The sequence below is a fragment of the Anarrhichthys ocellatus genome, unplaced genomic scaffold (assembly GCF_004355925.1).
Source record: "Anarrhichthys ocellatus isolate YVR2014 unplaced genomic scaffold, GSC_Weel_1.0 scaffold6, whole genome shotgun sequence".
NCBI classification, from domain to species: domain Eukaryota; kingdom Metazoa; phylum Chordata; class Actinopteri; order Perciformes; family Anarhichadidae; genus Anarrhichthys; species Anarrhichthys ocellatus.
This window is the reverse complement of record NW_022280036.1, coordinates 6,401,923-6,423,930: the sequence shown is the minus strand read 5'-3', so window position 1 is coordinate 6,423,930 and position 22,008 is coordinate 6,401,923. Positions and strand designations below refer to the sequence as shown.

The 22,008-nt window shown below is 39.1% G+C and overlaps 1 protein-coding gene across 1 annotated transcript in view; it reads left to right on the top strand.

Annotated features, from left to right (window-relative positions):
- Nucleotides 1–19,916, top strand: part of myom2b (myomesin 2b) — a 31,624-nt gene extending 11,708 nt beyond the window's left edge. Inside the window, exons 14-39 of the mRNA XM_031846724.1 lie at nucleotides 353–536; nucleotides 696–870; nucleotides 983–1,104; nucleotides 1,205–1,392; nucleotides 1,733–1,859; nucleotides 2,038–2,216; nucleotides 3,446–3,560; nucleotides 3,806–3,968; nucleotides 4,107–4,213; nucleotides 7,298–7,342; nucleotides 7,753–7,889; nucleotides 8,131–8,275; nucleotides 8,977–9,039; nucleotides 9,446–9,513; nucleotides 10,289–10,402; nucleotides 10,687–10,774; nucleotides 11,489–11,527; nucleotides 12,388–12,493; nucleotides 13,232–13,298; nucleotides 13,673–13,769; nucleotides 14,218–14,254; nucleotides 15,980–16,002; nucleotides 16,160–16,215; nucleotides 16,290–16,379; nucleotides 18,827–18,952; nucleotides 19,361–19,916. Coding sequence (XP_031702584.1) covers nucleotides 353–536; nucleotides 696–870; nucleotides 983–1,104; nucleotides 1,205–1,392; nucleotides 1,733–1,859; nucleotides 2,038–2,216; nucleotides 3,446–3,560; nucleotides 3,806–3,968; nucleotides 4,107–4,213; nucleotides 7,298–7,342; nucleotides 7,753–7,889; nucleotides 8,131–8,275; nucleotides 8,977–9,039; nucleotides 9,446–9,513; nucleotides 10,289–10,402; nucleotides 10,687–10,774; nucleotides 11,489–11,527; nucleotides 12,388–12,493; nucleotides 13,232–13,298; nucleotides 13,673–13,769; nucleotides 14,218–14,254; nucleotides 15,980–16,002; nucleotides 16,160–16,215; nucleotides 16,290–16,379; nucleotides 18,827–18,952; nucleotides 19,361–19,567 — 2,868 coding nt within the window. The 3' untranslated portion in view covers nucleotides 19,568–19,916. The remainder of the gene's footprint in view (nucleotides 1–352; nucleotides 537–695; nucleotides 871–982; nucleotides 1,105–1,204; nucleotides 1,393–1,732; nucleotides 1,860–2,037; nucleotides 2,217–3,445; nucleotides 3,561–3,805; nucleotides 3,969–4,106; nucleotides 4,214–7,297; nucleotides 7,343–7,752; nucleotides 7,890–8,130; nucleotides 8,276–8,976; nucleotides 9,040–9,445; nucleotides 9,514–10,288; nucleotides 10,403–10,686; nucleotides 10,775–11,488; nucleotides 11,528–12,387; nucleotides 12,494–13,231; nucleotides 13,299–13,672; nucleotides 13,770–14,217; nucleotides 14,255–15,979; nucleotides 16,003–16,159; nucleotides 16,216–16,289; nucleotides 16,380–18,826; nucleotides 18,953–19,360) is intronic.
- The last annotated feature ends 2,092 nt before the right edge of the window (nucleotides 19,917–22,008 follow it).

Below are 22,008 nucleotides of genomic sequence, written 5' to 3'. Positions count from 1 at the left end.
ACTCAGCCAACTTAATCAGAGGAACATTAGAATGGTACACTGCTGTATTTGATCGAACAATATTAATTTAATTTCTAAAACTGACTTTAGTGTTGAACACCTCTAAATGTTGTGACAAAGAAACAACCAAATAGCCAATGCTACATAAGTATTTTTCTTTTCTGTCGAATACATTGTTTTCATGTGCAATGGAAATAGCAGTTTTCTGATCTACTACAATCAGACTGTTGTGAATTTACCAGATTAATCTGAACTTTTACTCAAGATTTGCAATAAATGCAGGCTGAAATGTATGTGTGTGTGGATGTACAGTAACGGACAGCATGTTTTCTCTGTCTCTCTCTTCCCGCAGTGCATGGTAGACAGTGGCGCATGGCAGCGTGTCAACACTCAGGTTCCTATTCGATCTCCCCGTTATGCGGTCTTTGACCTGTCAGAGGGCAAAAAATACAAGTTCAGAATTTTGTCTGCCAATATCCATGGAGCCAGTGAGCCATCAGAGCCTACTGGACCCATTGAAACCCTGCAACTCAAAGGTCTGTTCTGTTTTATTTTCATTATCACACCGATTTTTACAGCAATGGAATAAATCCACACTTAAGCTGCTGTTGTGTTTATGATTATCGTCATTTTCTATCATTTATTGAAATATTTGTTGAAACATTTTAACATTTGCTATTTTTTGTATTCTACAGGTGTGCCATCTGCTCCCGGTCAGGTGGTTGCTACCAGGGAAACGAACACCTCTCTTCTCATCCAGTGGGCTCCTCCCAAGGAACCCAACAATCTGATTGGCTACTACATCGACCAGTGTGTGAAGGGGTCCAAAGACTGGACCTCGGCCAATCACAAACCTCACAAGAGCTCCAAGTATGTTTTCAACCAAACAAAAGCGTATCTTTTTATAGAAGTTGGTTGTCAGCATGAAAGCGATACTCAAGCATGGAAAGGGAAACTCAAGCATGTGATTCTGTTTCTGCAGGTTTGTGGTTAGCGGTCTCGCCACAGGAGAAACTTACATTTTCCGTGTCCAGGCTATCAATGAGCTAGGTCTTAGTGATGAATCCCAGGAGTCTGCACCTCTGACTGTTAAGGCTGCCCTCAGTCAGTACTGGCATATTTTTGATTATTATTATTCATGATGATGGTTATGAAGTATTATTTTTGTAATGAATAGTATTAAAATTCAGTACTGCCTTTTCAGCCAACCCCTCTGCTCCGTACGACATTGCATTGCTGAACTGTGACGGACATTCGATGGTTCTAAACTGGAAGAAGCCTCTTCAGTCTGGAGGAGCAAACATCAAGGAGTATTATGTGGACAAAAGACGCAGTGGAACAACGATGTGGAGGGAGCTTCACATCCCACCCATCTCAGAAAGACTTTATAAGGTACAATAATGGCAGTTGTTTGGCTTACCTTAAAGCATCACAACAAACTTAAGAGGGAGCAACAATTTTTGCATAAATCTGATACAAGTGCGTCAGTTGGTTGGTTCTGACATGACAATGAAGCTTAAATCACATATGTGTTTACTTTTTAAACTGTGGTTTGGTTTTCCACACTGTAAGAAAAATGTCTGGGTCAATTTGGATAAGTAGATAAGCAAGAACTCATTCACTATAGACGATCCACTATTTCACGCTGGATCGACTTGTGTGAGTTTGGAAAGTTTCGTTTGAGAAAATGAGGATTGGCATGTTTGTAACCGTGGTAGCATTTTATTGACAGGTGGAGGGCTTGACAGAGGGTGCAGTCTATCAGTTCCAGGTGTATGCAGCCAATCTGGCCGGTCTCGGACCAGCTGCCAAACATTCAGCCGATTTCAGCTGTGAGGCCTGGACTATGCCGGAGCCTGGTTAGTAAATGTCATGTTTTGACTGACTTTACACCTTTACATCAAACTTGAAAAGTCCAAAAACAAAACAAGCATCAGGCTCAGCCTCGAGAACTGGGAGGAAGAGAGTGAATGTTTTCATTTCAAAATTAAATACAAATGTGGTTTTGTGTCTCCTCTCGTGCGGTGTGCCCTTTAGGTCCAGCCTATGACCTGACCTCCGGTGAAGTGAGAGATAATTCATTGCTGGTTGAGTGGCAAAAGCCCATCTATGCTGGTTCTGGACCAATCACAGGTTATCATGTTGAGTACGCTAAGGAGGGCACTTCTGACTGGACCACTGCCAATGAGACGGCAGTTAGTCACCGCTTCCACAAGGTGAGAGCATCTTTAATATGGTTTATGGTAAATTTATGAGGATTACCAGATTACCATAATTATTTATCTGAAATCCTGCCATATAGTGTTATCTTAATACGTTGCAATCTGACATACAAGTTAGGCAAAACTGAAATAATAATTTTATTGAATGATTAATTGATAATTAATTAAACAATTTTGATTGTTGACAAATTGTGTTTTGGGTTTTTTTTGTTTTAAAGGTGTGAAATGCAGGATTTAAAAAAAAAACAGTAAGCGCCAATTAAGCAAAAATGCCAAACATTCTTTGGTTCCAGCTCAATTGTGAAAGTGTGCTGAACTTATCAGTTTTCTATGACTGTAAAATTTATATTTTTAGGCCCGTTGGTCAGCTTGGAGAAAGCTGTTCCCGGGAAAGCTAATGTCTTTCAGATCTCCTAACAATCCTGCTCTGCGTTTAAGTCTAAAAAGAAAGCGTAACCAGCAAAATACATACAAATTGAGATGAGTTGACTGATTTATCGATAATGAAAATAATCGTGAGTTGCAGCCCTTAATAAGTTATGCAATAACTTTTAAGTTGATTCTAGTTCTTCAGCGGACATTGGTTACAAAATGTAAAAATACAATATAATATACTGTATATGTATTATAGACTATAGTGTTTTAATCGCCCTATTGTGCAATGCAGTGATGCAATGCAGTTATATTAAATTGTGTGACAATGACATCTAGTGGACAAAGTAAACAGTTACAGGCTGTAGAAGAAGGTAGATGGAAATGCTTGTTTTAGAATGAAAAGTAGTAGCAATTATGACTTATATCATATGTGACATGGACAAGAAAGTCAACTTATCAACATTATATGTATGTGATTACTGTGTAATGCAAAACAATATTTAACGATCTGCTAAAACATGGGTTGCGAAACAGGATGGATTAATTATGAGTCAATAAATCAATTTTTTATTTTTTACGAAAAAGCAATTGGTTTGTTGCTAGTATATCATAGTACAAATATTTGTTGCAGCAGCTGCCGGATCTCAGAATTTACTACTTCTGTCACTATCTCATCAGCCAAATACGTTACCTCAGGAATTCCCAACAGTTTGAACAAAACATGCTGCAAGAACGTTAATGTCAGTTGTCGTATCTGTCAAATTTCCCCAAATTGATGATTAACACCTGTGTAGTTGTACACCCTTCACTAACACTAGTTTGTTTTCTTGTCTGTTTGTTTCCTATAGGTAACAGGCCTTGAGGCGAGCACTAGCTACACGTTTCGAGTGCGTGCGGTCAACGCTGCAGGAGTGGGTATGGCCTCTATGGCCTCTGACCCTGTGACTGCCAAAGCTTTGGAAGGTAACTTTTATTCACAAACAACAAAAAGATTATCTAATTTGTGTCATCAATTTCTGATGGAAGGGATGCACTCTTTGCCGGAATGCTGGAGGCTGAATGGGAGTAGGGAGTTGAGCCGACAGTTATAATAAATGCCCACTGAAATATAAATGATACACACTGTGGCCCTCTGTGCCTTTCTTGGAGACTGAAATTGGCGTAATTTTTAAAAGACCACTTTTTGTCATTTTCTCTTTGTGTTCAAGGCTCTCAGGAGGTATCCTGTGTTGTGGATGAGAAATCAGGTAACATTGTTCTGTCATTCGAGTCCTGCCAAATAACCGATGGTTCTCAGTTCGTCTGGAAGAAAGATTATAAAGAAATTACGGAGTTCTCCAAAGGAGTAGTGATTAAGACTGAAGGCAGCCAGTAAGACTACACACACACACACACACACACACACACACACACACAGGAATATTTGTGTGTCACATGTGAACAGTTGGATACGGATATGCTGGACAAATGGACATCATCTGTCTGTGTCTCTCTCGTTGTGCATTTTAGTTCTAAGCTGATCTTTGAGCATGCAGATAAAGAGGACTTCGGGACATACTCTGTTTCTGTCACCAACACAGAAGGAGTGTCATCCAGCTATGCAATCTCTGCTGAAGGTAGGATTCACCAATCGCTGTATAACTGTTACTCCGGTGCTTAGCGACCAAGCCAAACTCTAGCTTTCAAAATGTACAGAAATCCAATACTAAACTACTAAAACCTAAACTATTGAATATGTTATGTTTCACTTATTTACAGCCTAGACTGACACATTATGTTTTCCACTTGACACGCTCTCATTTGATTACAGTTTTGTACTCGTTAAAGTTCGGTGCACCGCATTAATCTGTTCCAAAAGCAGACATTGGATTGTTTTTCAATACTGGGACCTCTGTGGACTTCTTGCTGATAAATGAGGACATTTATTTATGGCTAAATGGCTACAAATAACTGAATAAATGAGGCATTACTAACAGCTTCATGATAAAGGCAATAATCAAACAAGAGAAAAAAAGATCTTAAATGGTGAGATCCACTTAAAGGTGACAGTGTTTTAAGTTTTAGTGGCATCTAGTGGTTGGTGGCAGGTTGCAACCAACTAAAGCGCGTCGGAGAACTACGGTGGCGTTCAGGGAGGGATAGGTATCTTTAGGATTTTAGTACAACAAGGAGCTACTCTTATCGATACTCGGTTCTTCTACATGACTAAATAATTGTCTTTAAAAAGATACTAAAGATTTAAAAAACAGAAGAGAATTAGAAGTTATTTATAATTTAGATTTAGCTACATATTGTTTCTAGAGCTGCAACAATTATGTTCAGTACAGCACAGTCTCCATATAAAGTCATTAATATCTCACTGGAAACAAATGTCAATGATATAAATAACATTTCTGAGTGAAGTTTATAAAGAATGAAGAACACAGACATCCGTCATTCATCCTGTCTTCTGTCCACTTGTCCTCCTGTCTTCTGTCCTCCTGTCTTCTCTTCACCTTGCTGCTTTGTCTCAGCCGGCAGAGACGTTTTTGGCCGATCATTCATGCTGTGCTTGTATAAACATAGCGGGGGTGGCTGTTTGAATTAGGTTTCACTTTCATTTACATGTTCACACATGTATTGACAAAGTATTGTTTTTTTACTATTTTATTGCACGTACAGTAACAAGCATAGTTGCGTCACCTTGAGTGTCCTTTACTTGTTCACTTCACCACAGCGACATGTCTGCTCGCGCTTCATGCGTGTGTGTCTATGTGTGTGTGTGTGTTATTTGCAGGGGTGTGTGTGTGTGTCTGTGTGTGTGTAGTTGGAGGACAGCCCAAATGAGAGGGCAGAACTAATGCGTGCTGCAGTGTGATAAAAAATGACATCAAAAGATTCAAAAGTACTAATAAAAAGCACCAGTAACGTTGGGGCTTATCAATACTATGATCTTCAATTATTTAGCACCGGGGCCCGTTTAATTCCGGGTTTCAGAACGCATCCCAATCTTCAATGTTCCTTCTGAGCTGCTGTAAAAACATGGCAGTGCAAGATGGCGGACTCCGTGGAAGACGACCCGCTCTCTATAGGAAGATATAAATGGCTTTTTCTAAGCTAAGGAAAACATAACGATTCTTAGTTTCGGGTGATTATACACTGATTAAAACATAGTTATGAATTTTATATTCAATATCTGCCAATCAATTGGTATGGTTCAACCAAAGCCCTCGTGGGCCAGCGAGACTTGGCAGAACAAATATATGAACGGCACAGAGGCTAAACACTGATTTCACTACAGACCAAATTAACAATGCAGTCTTGCATACAATATACACAGAGATATCATTATCCAATAGATGGCAGTGTGGCCACATTGTGCAGAATGTATTACCTCAGAATTTTGGTAATTCGTCCATTTTATATCAGACCATTGCCAATGTTAAGTCAACTTAAAAATGCACTCTTAGGTTTACAACAGTGTCTTGCAGCTGTCTTATCTCAGCTCCTGCGTTGGAGGTAAGTGAGAAAAGAAAGAGGGGGGGTTGCGTGTGTGTAACAGAGATGGGGAGGAAGAGAAAAGGAGAGTTCAGTCCCTTCTCTTGACTTGATCTCCAGCTATAATAATCAAATAACTCATTTTATTGTCTTCACATCCTTCTGTTACTTTGTTATCATGACAAAATATACATCTCGTCAGGGTGGAGAGCCCTGGTGCCTTCTCTGGCAAGTGTCAGATTGGCACTTTTACTACTGATAGGTGAGAAGCCTGTTTACAGATCCAACAGAGTCTTCAGCAAAAAGGTTTATTCAATCCCCAGGTCCCCCACTGGGAGAAATTAAAGATCAGTTCTGGGATCTGGAATGTCTGTGAAGCGCTCACCCCGATGTCTGCTGGTTGTCCAGTAGAATTCAAAATCAAAACAGGGTTGTTCTCACAATATCTTCATTATTTCGTAGGCATAACATCAAATGACATTGAATATGTCTTTCCTCCATCTGTTAAAATAGTGCGTGGAAATACGTATATTTCATGCCTTGATCATTGAACGGCTGTACTGCAACATTGGCACATCAAAACTATACTATCTTTCGGAGAACTGAGGCGATGTGTAGGATGAAACACAAATGAAAGCAATGAGAAAAATGTCCACACTGTCACGTAGGCAACAAACATTTGTATTACACATCTGATGAATACCAGCAGAGCATATTGATTTCTCCAAGCTCGGGGCAGTGTTCGTTTTAGAGCCACGTCTTAATGGCAAAGGGCTTTCTGTCAGGACATTTCACAACATTTTCCTGCTATTGCACCACTACGCTACGAGGTTATCGTATTATTATTATTCAGTGCGCCTTACACTGATTGCTTCCCATTTGGCCTACAGTTTTTTCAGCCTAACTTACTATATAACCTACTATACAGGATTTGATTTATTTCACCTATATCAAAGGTACTTAAGGCTCCAAAACACAAGCCATAATAATAACCATATCGTCTTTCCTATGGCTGTATTTGCTTTAGTCTTTAAGTGTTTGCTCATTAATCTGTCTCTTCCTATTAAACATAATTACAGCAGTGACTTCTCTAACTCCAAACTTGGTACTAGAAGCACCCGCATGATAAAATGACATCTATGTACGAAGTGTAAGATGCATTTTAATTGCTTGTTTGTGCTCATGCTTGCATGAAATGACTAAACTGTCGCTTTATGTTTCAGAGTTGACAAAGATGCTGGCACTCAGCTATGACATCAGACACCCAAGTAAGTACCTCTGGCTGACTTTTTCGATCTCTCATAATCTCTCTCTCTTTGTCCCTTTTAATCTCTCGTCTCTTGCACCTTTTCTCTGCTGCCTCTAATTTGTTTTACCCACTCTCTCTATTTATCAGTTTTTCCCTTTTGCTTTGTTCTGACTCACTTTGAACCTTTCAGATTTCTTTCTTCTTTCTTCTTTTAGGAGCACAATTCTCTCTTTTTTCTTTTTTTTTTATCCAAAAGGTCTTACCTGCTTTTGCATCACCTGCCTAACCACTATTCACCTCACCTACTCTTTTGCCTCCTGTCCTTTTCTCACACTGATAAAGTAACAACAGTTTGATTAAAATATTAGTACGTACGTGCAGTAATGTTTTTGAACTTGTAAACTTATTTCCTCCTCTTCTCTCCTCTAGTCATCCCGCTGAAATCAGAGTTGGCCTATAAGATTTTGGAAAGAGGCAGAATGAGGTTCTGGCTGCAGGCTGAGGCGATTTCTCCCAAAGTCACCTACAAATTCTTTGCCAACAACAGGGAACTGTCTGGAGCTAATGTAAGATGTGACACGGTAGTTTAAGGCATGGACAAACAGTGGGGAGAAATGGAAAAAATACAGGCTTCAAGCTGAAAGAATTGTCTTTCTTCCCTCGATGTACGGTGAACAAGATTCAGGCAGCTGCATGTGGCAACAAATAAAGTCACTCTCAAGGAAATATATCCATATTTACACAGTCTATTTTCGAGTGTGTCATGGCCTTTTTTATTTTATAACAGCCAAATCTATTTTTCCACAGCCCAACAAGATGGGTCATGACGTCTCTGCAGGTATCATTGAGTTCATCATGGACCATTTCACTGAGGAAAATGAGGGGACATTTACCTGCCAGATAACGGATGGGGGAGGCAAAGGACAGAGCTCACTGGTTCTGATTGGAGATGGTAAGAGAGGCCTGGTCTTTCTAAACTGGTTGAACCGTACAACTCTGCTATGGAGAACTGACTGCAATCCAGTGTTTCCCATTTTTTAGCTACTTACTAATGTGTTTATGATAAAATTGTTTACTACAGCCCAAAATTGTGTACAAGAGCACACAGTTCTTGATAGATGTAGCCTCTTCATTTTGCTATCTACGTGCCCCCTTAGAGGGTCTGAGGACCACTCAGTCTCACACAATCCTGTGGGAAACACTGTGATCTACCATACAGTGGTATTAAACCACAATCGTAACTGTGTCAAAAAATGTTAGCTGCTGATGTTGCATGTTGCGCCGACATGTGAAAAAGGGGTTTGCCGTTGTTAAATCCTTATTTTCCTTCTTAATATGATATGCTGGCAAGCCTCAGTCAGAATGAACACAGCCTGTTGAGACATATGTGCTTGACTTACTCCAGCTCTACCATAAGAGACTACATTATGGAAATGTATTCAGTTGATAAATGTAAAGGTGGGTTTGAAGCTTTTCTGTATAAAGGACACTCAAGAGATTCAAATAAGGAAGCTTGATTTCAGAAATGATGATTCCGCTCTCATACAGAGGACTATTAGCAAGCTAATCCACTGACAGAATCTATAGTAACTTCTGGCAGCACTTTGATCTTTTAATTATCCTCTATGTATGTGTATCTGTGTGTGCACACAGCTTTCAAAGCAGCACTGGCCGAGGCTGACTTCCAGAGGAGAGAGTACATCAGAGTCAAGGAGGGTGAGCAATACAAAACATCATCCAATCTTAAGCATGTACAAGCTTTTACTCTACTTAGCCTGAGACCAGCTCACCACTATGTTGCCTGGGAGACAACTAATCTAATGATGAGTGTACAGGGAAGAAACGGACATGCATTACCTGAAGTGGTAGTTGGAACATTAAAACAAAAAATGGACCCATTTGAAACGGCTCTCTACGTACAAAATAAGCTTCAAATGTAGAAATGTATAGAACAGCTACCATAGGTGCAAGGGTTGATTCCTTAGTGGAATTTTGCATTAAGCATTGAAACACATAACTTACAGGTAATAGAACTCATACAATCTCGGTCCACATGCAATTTGTTGTACGGCTAAGTTCATGTTTTCCCTGAGCCTTTCGCTCCTGCCTTCATCCACCACAGGTCCCCACTTCAGTGAGTTCCTGACACTTCAGGTTGGAGATGACTGCTCTGTCACTTTGGTCTGCAAGGTAAACACAGCCAACCTCAGTAATTATTGAGTATTTACACTCCAAACTAATTTTAGTCTGTCTTGTGCTAATTGATAGCTAATTAGCCATTCTAGGAGGCTTGAGTACAAGATGCGAAAAAAATGCTGTGTAATGATGACGTCCAGATTGAAATTAACCAGAATTACAATTTTTGAAATTAAAGTATTGTTCATATCCCTCGAGACAAAGCCAACATCTATTTAATCTGTTTGTCACTACATTTTGAATAATGTAGAAACACAACAGACATGTGCAGAAACTGAAGTTGAGTGAATGTTGTGACTATACACAGCAGCTTCTTTCTTTTGAAGCATCAACCAGCAGAAATATACTTAATTTGCGGGTGATAAGTTAGGGTACAATACATTTGTTAAATATTACTCCAGGCCAAAGTTCTCTTGACAGATTTTATAACCGGGAGAAGGGGTGAGAGTAATTGCCCAAAGTGCACACATTGAGATATCTCACTACATAAACTGAACTTTCCACACATCACTGACTTGTTGAATTTACATCTGGTAATGAGTTATAAATATAATGTGAAAATAGCCCTGGCTGCCATTAAAAGATGAGGTGTAACACATCTTAACTCTGATGAGTGACTTTTAAAGGCAGAGGTCAATCTGAGACTTAATTGGTGGCATTGGGATTGGATAATGTGCTGTATAAAAAGCAAAACCCTCTTTTTAATGTGTAACCTTTTTATACGGTAAGTATGTATGAATAATGTGTGCGATTCTGTTTTTCATTGCAGGTGTCTAACTTGAAGAAGGAATCAGTGTTCCACTGGTATAAAGAAGACACTGAGATCATCCCTGATGTGAAGCCTGACATGGGATCAGGAGTGTGCAAACTGCCGATTAAACTGGTAATATTACTTTGGTACTGTTAATATTCTGAATGCTATGAAACTGTCTACAATAATATTGTTTGCATGGTTATACATGCACATACCAGGATGTAGTGTAGTGACTACACTAAGTCAAGGAGTAGATGCTATATTATCTTAACTGATTTGGGTGCAAAAATGCTGCAATGCAAAAACAAGACACACAGACCTCACAATGTGTTCAGATGTACAATTCAACAATCTGTGTCTCTTATATCCTCTACACACTATTTGATGCATTCCTTTTTTTGCGTCATCTCCAGTTTTCACTGAAGACAGCGGGAATTTATAAGGCCACCATCAGTGATGACAGAGGAAAAGACATGAGCCAAATTGACATCTCCGGAAAAGGTAAACATATCTGTCTTACTTAATTTATCTCGCTGATTAATTAGGGGAGTGATTCACTGACTTGCCGGCTGGCTGGTTTTCTAACTGAGCATAAACTGAAAACGAGCTTGATGCTCATTAAAAAGTGGGAGACGGGAAAAAAAATGTATGATCCAAATGTAAACACTGCATCTGTGGTAAACTAATGAATTTTTAAAACACCAACTTTGTTTTTCCAACTACTCTATAGAAATAGTTCTTGCCATGTGACCGTTCACCTGCTGGCTGTATTTATTCCTGAGAAAATACATTTTAATGTTCCTGTAAAAGTTTGTTTGAAATGAACTAAATCTAGTATTCTGTAGTAAGCGTGTTCTTCTGTATACATTTTGATGGCAGAACTAAATATTACTGTCCTTTTCAGAATCTCTTTTTCCGAGTCAATATTAGAAGTTAGTAAATATTTAATGATTAGCTGACAGATAAAGCTCTTCACACCCTTTTGCCATTTTACCTAAGTAGTGACACCACCAAAGAACAGCAATTGTCAGTTAATTGGTAAATAATGGCAACAGGGATACTGAACCACAGGATGTGGAGTCAAGGAAACGCACCTTTCATTTGAACCTTTCTATGCTGAATTCTTAATGCAACCACCAGAGGGCAGCATTGTGACTTTGCCTTCTCCTACAGTAGCTCTTTCCCTGACCCCATGTTTTTCTGCCTCTCTTCTAGTCTTTGACGATGCCATAAACAAGATCAGCCAACTGGCTGGTGGGTATCTGCCTTTTACACACTCACACACCCACACACATGCAGAGAGGTGAATACACAGACATCAATTATCTCACTAACACATATCCGTATTAAAAACAGTCCTGAACATCACTATCATCCTCCTCTACCCACTGAAGGGATCAAGTGCAAATGATGTACACACAGCACAATTGCACCACATTGATAAGAGATTTAGTAGATCCATCACCAGGCTGATACATTTCTGTCTTTAAAATACCACTGCTGCACACACACACACACACACACACACTTATCAGCATGTAGCAGAAGTTGTCATGCTGGAAGCATTTGGCCATCATGTCATCATGTGGTGAAATCACTTTAAAATTCCACTGCGCTGACACAGTGGCAGTGTGGAGGAGCATCTTACTCCTATTTTAAGAGACACTCACTTTACTGCTCTGCAGAAACTGTTACAGCAGTGGTTGCAGAGGAGAAGAGGGTTCATTACTGCGATAATGGGAAACCATGGTGATGTGACCAGGTGGATGATACACTTGAGCAAAGTCCCACACAGATGTACTGTAGGATAAAACTCTATTTTTAGGTATCAAAGCTTCTGATGTTCGAAGCGTTTTATTGAATGCAGCATACAAATAGTCTGCATTCTAAAATCTGCACGCTGCTTCGTTAGTACAATTCTGCTTTCCTAAAGTGGGTAACGGAAACATAAAAGGGAAGTCTTATAGCTGCAGATGAAAGTTCGATTTTATTTGATTAATTCTGAGCAATAAAGTGCATCGTGTAAATGCCAGGTTATCCAGAAGCAGATGGGGAATATGTACCTGATTCTAATGTCAAATGTGCCACTCCACAACCTCTATCACCTCCTCTAGGATCCAGTGCAGCAGAGCTGGTGATTAACTGCACAGCAACAGGCATTCAGCTGCAGTGTCACATGAAGTATTACACCTCAGAGATGAACATCACCTGGTGTCATGGGTAAGAATTTATATTATTATATTATATAAAACTAAAAACACTACTACCAATGCCACTACAACACCGGCAACAAGTAGTACTAAGGAGAAGACGGAGGACATAATGACAATAACAACATAGTTGTTGTCAGTGTTTTTAGGAGGTATAAGATCATTCTGATAAGTCTGCCTATAAACATGCTGACCACAAACACATTTATTTGCTTTTCTCTCAAGTTAAACTGCTGGGAGTGGCAAAAACAATAACCAACATAATAAAACTTGTGATGGCTGTTGGCAAGTGTTTTCATTATCCTGGTTATTGCAGTAGAATGGCCTGTTTTGTGACAAAAATCCACCCATATCATTTCCCATAAAGAAGCAAGGTTAAAGGCACTCTGTTGTACCCTGCAGATTATAAAATGTGGCGTGAGGGGAAATAGAGTGAGAGAGTCAGAAAAAAAGATGGAACAAAAAGAAAAAAGGGGACAGGAGGCATTTCTGTTAATCAATTGTGTAAAGAACAAAAATGACGGAGATTAGATTGTTAACCTCTCCCTGCTCTTTCTGGGAATGTGTGTGTGAGAGAGAGAGAGCGACAGATAGCAAGAGAGAGGAATTGGTATCCCTATGCGTAACATTAGGCAGGCATGTAAAGATGATTTTCCATTACCTCCACAACAGGCGTCACCTACCCACAAATAAACAGTACATGTCTACACACACACACACACACTAACCTCTCCTCTCTTCTCCTCAGTGAGGCTAGACTTTCCCACAGTGACAAGATTGTGATTGGAGGAACCCCTGCTATGGCAACCATGGAGGTATTATCGTCTCCTGTACAAAGCTGAACTGTATATACCTCTAAGTTGAATCATACATGGATAATGTCGTGACAGTAAAGCCCCTCAGGTAGTGGAACTGTTGCTTAGTCCTCAGAGCGCCTTTGTGGAGGTGATACCAGGGCGACTTTGAGACAAATGAGATAATATCACCCTAAGAAGGAGTAGCTAATGAATAAAAACTTCATACATTTCAAAATTCATTAAACATAATTAATGTAACAGTGTGTCTTCCTTTTGCCTTTTGTGTGAAAGCTTTATCATTTTAATTGCCTGGTTTTAAACTGTGCATTAAAGTAGAAATAAACAGCCAGACACTAATTTTTTGATGGGTTTGTTGATTAATTGATTTACAGGTGATTGAGCCAACGGAGAAGGATAAAGGAATGTACTCCATCGTGATCACTAACTCTGAAAACTCACATAAACGCACACTGGATCTCAGTGGTGATGGTCGGTACCTTGTCTCTCTCATTTGTTCTGTCACTCACACTTTTTATTGAGACAGTCACTTGTTTTTATGGAGCTCTTGGCTTCAGTCTGTAGTTTAAGACTTTTAAGTGATACTCTAACCAAAGTCGTATCTTTTGTGTATCAAACACTCGTCCCCGTAGGCTTGAGAACTGACTGTAAAAAGTTTCCTGTTCGCTCACCTCCTCTGTCCTTCCGTTATGCTCACTATGTTCCAAATAGTAATATTTTTGACAAATATTGGATTGGATGTGGCATGATTTCTCAACTCCACTGCTGAAGCTATGTTAAAAGTAGTGTGTTTTTATTTTTAACAAAACATGTTTGTTTAACCAGCATTTATACAAGACGATCACTGCTACTACTCTAAAATAAAGTGAGGAGACAGTCAAAGTCGTGATCAGTGACATTGTGTTTTTGTCTATTACAGTATATGAGAAGGCCTTCACTGAGTTCCAGAAACTTAAGTATGACTACACTTTCAGATCTGTTTCTTTACTTGTGCCTTTCTGTGTATATTTGAGGAAGACTAACTCTGTTAAAGATGAATCACTGGTTCCTTCACATTTGAACTTACTTACTTCATCACTGCAGGTTTGACAGGTGGTAAATAAAAGTAATGTATAATGATTGCCCAGGATACTGAGAGTGGTTCTGTCACTGATAACATGTTGTGTTGAGTCACTGTCACTCAGCTGTTACGTTTGTTTTTTTATCTACTTTTCTGTTCATAGCATACATGATTGTATTCATATTTTTGTAAACACTGTACACCTTTATGCAAACAGAGCTGTATTTCAATTTCCATAATATTATAATTTGAGCAAAAAAAAAAATCATATGTTTTAAAAATAGGAGCAGTCAGGTAGCAGAGAGATCCTTTTGGGTCCTTTGGCCAATTGGGCCAAAGCGACACCCTACATACTGAATTTTGCAAATCCATTTAAAAAAAATCAATTGAAACTCTAAACACTGCATGCGGAGTGGAAACTATCCAACCCCCTTTTCTAATTAACATTCAAAGAGAGACATTTAAGCGAAATATTTTACAAACACATTGAAACAAGTGACATCCTGTTGCCCTTCTGATTGAGCATCAATATGCCGAGAGGAGAGCAGAGTCCCCCCAGCCATCTGGTCCTGTGGCTGACCTCTGGTCCTCCCATGCTGCTCTGACAGCCCTCACCCAGTGATTACAAAGCAGTATCATTTTTTTTTGCCATAGAAAAGATTCTGTTAAGTTCCTGAATAAACTGCAGTATTATGTGGTTTGGCTCTTAACCCAGAATACCTTGTGGCAAACCATCTGACCACTGCTACTGACCCAAACATGGAAAAGATATTAAGTGTGTGGTGAGTGAGCAGAGCCAGATAGTAGAAACAGACCACAACCAAACTTGGCTGTACTACATTTACAACAAAGGGTTGTGTTTCATACTTATTTGTTGGTTGACTAGTTAGTTAGTTGGTTGGTTGGTTGATTGATTGATTGATTTTTATTTTGGGTGTAAAAGAAAAAGAGACAAATACATCCTTGGATGCACTTGAAATCACGATGCAACACCATTTCCAATGTGGATCTTGGTGTCAATACAACATTTTACATACACTCATCAAATACATCACAGCAGTAACATCAAATATAGTTACAATACATTACCATTGCAATGCTTAACACTGCTTTATCATACAAAATGCTATAAAATATCAAACAAACATAAGCTACCAGACCGAAGTTGGCATGACGTGTCATGACAGAGGTGCTGCTTTATTAATTAATAACTCTCATGGACCCCTCTAATCTGACTCTGTTTAATGTGGAGTGGGAGATCGTTACATGAGCCCATGCCAGTATAGAAAAATGAGTTCCTCGCTGTGCTATTCACCCGTAGGACTTGAATTGACGTAACACTTTGCTCTGTTGAAGTTTGCTGATGATGATCTCTCTATAATTATGATGATGATGACGATCATATGGCACATAGCGTTACCTGGGGCCATTGTCTTGATGATATCATACATATAATGTAGTTTCAACTAAGGCTGGTAGTAGGCCTACCTGCTGTTTTATTTTGAGACAATTTAATACTGCAAGATACGTTTTAGGTTACAGTGTTGTCCGATATGATAAGTGTACTGCTGAATGAGAGAGCAAGATGCAGATCTCTAACTTTATTTTCTGTGTGTTTCAGGGCTGAGGCCTATGCTGAGAAGTGTGAGTTAATTATTCCATTCTTCTGCTTTCTTTGTGTAATACAGTTACTTTATACAGTTATTGCTTCTGATTATTTAGTTATTGTATTATTAGTAATTAATCATCAATATTATAGGCAATAAGAAAGATTATTAATATTAACAACGGTTTGTTTCAGACCGGGGTCAGGTGGTTGGAGGACTGCCTGATGTGGTAACCATTATGGAAAAGAAGGTAGGTGTATATGCGATTTAAGTATCTGTAAATGTGCGCATGTTTTTCTAAAAAAGTCATCTTTGTTTCTATAGACCCTGAGTTTAACATGTACAGTGTGTGGCGAGCCCAAGCCTCAAGTCTCATGGTTGAAGAATGGAGCAGATGTAGAACTTGATGATCAGGTAAATGCTTCAGCCACACCGACAGAAAAAAGGGAATTCAAACAGGGCCTCCCTCCTTTCTTTGCTTCCTACCTATTACATGCTACTGCTGAATCTTGAAGCCGATTACTCCCTTCTCCAAACCCAGCCCCTCCTGTCTTTCCCATGATTAACTACCTTATTAATCAGACACAATTGCTAGTGTGTTTCTATTAGCTTGTCGAGTGATACGATGGGGTCTCAGTACGCGTCTACCGAGTTATGTTGTGTTAGTTTTACCTTTTAACATGCAAACTAATATCAATAAATGGAAAAGTCATATTTAAATAAGAGATCACGAGAATGTACTCGGTAATAAACAGAGTACATTCTAAGTAGTTTATGTTTCAAGTTTTAATTAGTACACAAAACTGAAACTGATAAAATACACAAGATCCTCAATGATACACTTTAGTTCCTGTGACTGATTGCACTGCTGGAAGTGTCGATACAGATTCCATATGTACAGCTGAAGTGATAAAGATTACAACTTTTCAATAGCTTTTGCAAATTTTTCTAAACCAGCTTAACAATCTTCAAACTGTAAGTGCAATTTTTACAAAAATTTCATTCATTCATTAAAAAAAAAATTTCAATAGTAGATAAAAGTTTACTTGGAAATGTCGATACTGTAGTACACAGAAAATGAATATGCGCAGGTGTATGAATACAGATCATTTGTTTCCACCTTGATCCTTCATGTAAGGTCATAGACGGTTAACAGAAAAAAGCTGCAGCAGTTCAATAGTGCGTAACAGAATTCCATAGATATTTATGGGATATGCACGTGTGTCTGACAGATTTCGTATAATTGAATGGATTATTTCAATCCATTATGAATTGTGATGGCTGAAACAATGAAAGAATGCTTAGAAGTTGTGAAGAGTGTGACAATTTCAGCGAGAATCAACCCAACAGCAAGCCACGTGCAAGTGGTTGTTGAGCAAATTGTAGACCATTATACTTACTCTTTCACATGTGTGCCAAAGAACATGCAATCTGCTTAAATTAATGACAAATACAAATTGTTTAGAGATTTGAAGTTATTGTTTTGGAGAATTTTTTTTTTTCTCATCCAAGAACTAAGCAAAAGCAAATGCAAAAACTAAGAGCAACAAAGCGAAACAAAGGGCCTCTAAATGCTTTTTGGGTAGACTTCAGCACCAGTTACAATCCCTCACTGGAGGGATCTGCATACTTTAGGTGAGATCAGCATTATCAGCACACTCCTGGATAGGTAATGGAACAAATCTACCTTTCATAACTCATTGACCTACTTGCCTTCCACTATAAGTCTACAGCCTATCCCCTGTAAGCAGAGGCTCTTTCAACAGCATCAGCATCCTGCGTCTCTTAACGGTTTTGGAGATCTAAGTCTGAGAAAGCGCGGTCCAGGTGGAATATGTGTTGTAGTTTGCCCTCTTCTTTATTCATTCCCTCACCTGCTAATAATCTGTCTAAAACAAGGAATGAAGTCCTTGGTGATGTTTTCTCCAAAGCTCAGGAGTGAATCTCCCCTACCTCGTTACCACAGAGTATACTGTTGAAAGAAAAACAAACAGATCCAGAGAATATTGCACTGAAGCTAAGATATGTGTTACTGTATAACTATACAGCTAGTGAGTACCAGAATGTATTTTTATTTTTTTTAACAAAACTACCATAATTATGTAATTAACTTAACATTTTTTAGACAGCTGCTTTCAAAAGTCAAACAGAAGTAAATTAGCAACCCACAGATTAGCCTACATGGGTCTAACAAATTAATGCAAGACCATATAACATGTTGATTAGAAAAAGTCAATTGCAAATATATATATTTTTAGGTCTATTTTATTTTTAGGCCAATAGAGCTGTTAACTTGTTAAAGACAAGTGTTTCTCTTATTAGGATGTAATTAGCCTGCTACAAATGCAACTTGATAAAAATGTATCCAGACCTTAAAAATAGCAAAGTGTGCAGGTCATGTATGAGAGAGAAATGACTTCTGTAATAATGTATTCACTGCACCACTCACATGGTGCAAGTCAGAATATAAGAACTCTATCTTGTCTCAGGTGTCTGAAGAACATCTACCCAAGTGTTCTTCTACTCTGAAGGCTTTGAACATCAATGGCTTTGTTTTTGGGGTCTCATATGTTTTTATTGCAATTTAATCCGACCCCATGGTTGACCTAACAGAGGTAAGCAGATAAGAATGGTGACTAGATTGGAGGCAATGATTTGTCCTTGTGTCCACCAAGCCCATCTAGCAGTGCTCAGGTTTTCTTGAAGCAATATGTTAATCAAAGCTCATGCTGCTGTTTTGACTGAAATATGAATCTATTTTTAAATAAAACTCAAAGTGACGGGCATTTTTAAACATTAAATCATGCCAATCTCCCTGTGCTGGCTTTCTCACTTCTCTAACCTTTGATTTCATATTTCAGTACGTGGTCTCTCTGGATCAGGGCAAGTTTGCCTGTCTGACGATCAAAGGTGTTTCCATGGAGAATTCTGGCAGATATACCATGATTGTCCAGAACAAATACGGAGGGGAGTCTGTGGATATAGTGGTGAGTGTCAGTGCTGTGTATCACAAATGACTGGATTTACTCAGAGCCGTGGAATTTTTGTGACCATCTGTGGCACAAATCTTGTTATTTCACTGCGGCCCAGCAGAGAGTTATTTTTATGATAGCACTTATATTTAACTCAGAGCGGTTACAAAGCTGATATTTGACCTTCTGATTGTTGTCTGACACTGATTTGACAGTTATATCATGAAAAAAACAATGCAGAATCCTGACCTAGAATATTCTTTACCTAAGACTCCAAAGGATGTGTTTAAATGCTGTACAATTTTTGCATGAAAGGTGGTAGACCTTTTGAACTCTCTGCGGCCATACAGTAAAGTGAATTCATGTATGGGCAATGTTTGCATCATACTAGCATTATGTCTTATTCTCCCTCTCCCTCTCCAGGTCAGTGTGTACCGTCACGGAGAGAAAATCCCGGAGGTGAAACCAACTCTGACCCCTAAAACAATGATCCCTCCTAAACTCCCCATTGAAATGCCACAGCCCAAGACCCAGCCTGCTCCAAGCCCCGCCCCATCCACTCCTAGCCCCGCCCCTCCCAGAGCATTTGGAAGAGGAATGAAGAGTCCCACTCCTACAAGGAGGAAGTAGAAAGCATGGCAATAATAAGTGGGGAAGAAACATATTCACACACTGGTGCACATGTTAACCACACACGCTTTCATTGTTATTCTCTTTCTAGACAAATGTTAAAAGCATTAAATTAAATGGAGCTACCACACTTGGTGTTAAATTAGAGAGTCAAGAGACCTGTGATAGCTAAAGTAATAACTGTTATAGTAAACAAAATAAATTGGGAAAATAACTACTGTTATTTCCCTGTATAAAAACAAAAAAAAAATGAAATTACTAATACAAACATACATGACTTAATTAGAAATGACTAATTTAATTGAAATGAACTGAAATGAAACTTGAATAAAGTTGAAATTCATTGAAACTGTTGCTGGAAAGAGACTGAAATGTGTTTTTAAATTGACGCTGGAATGTAAGTGAAGTAGAACAATGAAATGCATTTTCACACAACAAATGGAACAAACAAAAACCCAATGTAGCGCTGGCTAAAATAAAGGAGAGATTACATTTTAATTAAACAGATGCCTTATAAAGGATATTGTTGGTCGCCACCATGGAGACATCTGCTCAGACTGCTTCAGCCCCTCAGAGCTATAGTAACTGTCTCAAAACATGTTCCAACAACATAAAACACAACATAACCATGCGTGATACTTCAGGAACAATAGCTTTGATCGTCAGTAGGGAACCTCATCAGTATCCTGCTGAAAAGACATCTTTCATTGATGCCTGCATTGTTAATGGTGTGCAACATATTGTGCTTTATGACGCCCTTGGCAGAATTTCTCAATTCCCCCTCAAACACCAACACTGCCACGACCCTTTGAAGACGGGGCCGAGCCAAGTCGTGGCCCTGTGCAGAGAGGTGGGCCCACTCTGCCTATAGGGAGGGGCGGATCTGCGTATGATCAATGGTTTGGCTCGGCCTCCCGGTCATGAGATGTGTTTTATACATGAAAAAAGTAATTTACATTTTGGAAAGTGTCTTTCTTTTAATGCTTTCTGCAGGATGTTGATGCACAAAACAACACAGGCTTAGTGTCACAGCTCCAAGGCTCTGCTGCACCCAGCAAGAAGAATGTTGAAGGGATTTAGTTTTTACCTTTACTTTCACAAAGAACATTTTAACACAGGTACAGAGAGAAATAGGCCACAAATGTACAAAGCCATTGTTATGCTCCCACCTCTGTGAACTGATGGCTGCAGATATATAAGACCGTCCTCCTTAACGTCACCATGGTGAGATATTGAACATGCTGAAGATCAGCTGGCAGTGAATCACCACCAGAGCCGTGGAACCGTGTCACACATAACCGATCTAAATACTGACTCTGACTGTTCGTACAAAACAAATGTTTTTGGAAAAACTTCACGTATTTTAACTTACAGATATATATCAATTATGTACAGTCCTGGTCATCAGCCAACAGTCATGCTATAAGTAGTCAGATTTAAAGTGCAGGAAGTAGTGATGGCAGAGCTGGTGAAAAGATGGCTGATGAGATTTGTGCTTCATTAAAGTTGATGAGAGGAGAAGAGCAGATGAGAGGAGGGAGGGAGGGGAGAGTTACTTCATTGTTTGTGTGTTTGCTGTTGCTAATAAAAGAAAGAGATTACACTTTGCTGAGCCTGTTTATTCACTCTGTCAGAGAGAAGGGGACCGAGAACAAGAGATGGTTTGTGAGAAAACTGGAGTAACGGAGAGACTGAAAGAAAGAAATTGCTTTGGTTTTGTGTTACTTCTGCTGCTGATGTGTCTGCTCTGGCTCTATGAGACGAGCCTTGTCAAGCGTGTTAACAAGTTGAGAATGGGTTGACTGAGTGAATGAAACGCAGAGAGAGATGGTGAGAGGGGTGCCATTTGTGTTTGTGCTGTAGTTGTGTGCAAGTTATTTTTGCCATTGCTGCTGTTGTGTTTTTTTTGTTTGGACATGAAGACAAATCTCATTATGTAATACATGTTGTGTGTACGTGTGAAAGGAAGGAAGAAACCTGAAGAAACTGAGACAAAGCGCGTGTGAGAGATGAATGCAGATAATTCAGGGTTGCGTAGCAATAAAGGACTTCTGAAGTGTGACAGAGAGACGAGACAGTATTAGAGAGAGAAAAAGAGACAGAGATCTAAATCAGTTTGATGTTTCGCTGATCATCCGCTGTGAGATAATTTTCCTGACTTTTTAATTAATTTTCACATTTTAATCAACATAATTATTGAGAATCCAAATATTACCATGACAACCAACTTTTAATTTAAAAAAAACAACAACTTGGAATTAGGACTCATCTCTGTGAAACACTCAGACAGCCTGTGCACTCACAGACACAAATAGATGCAAACGTACAGACACATCAACCATGCTCACAAGCATAAGCACACACATATACACACACATATACACACACACATATAGACGACTGCTATCTAAATGGAATAGCTAGCCAGTACTGATAGCATG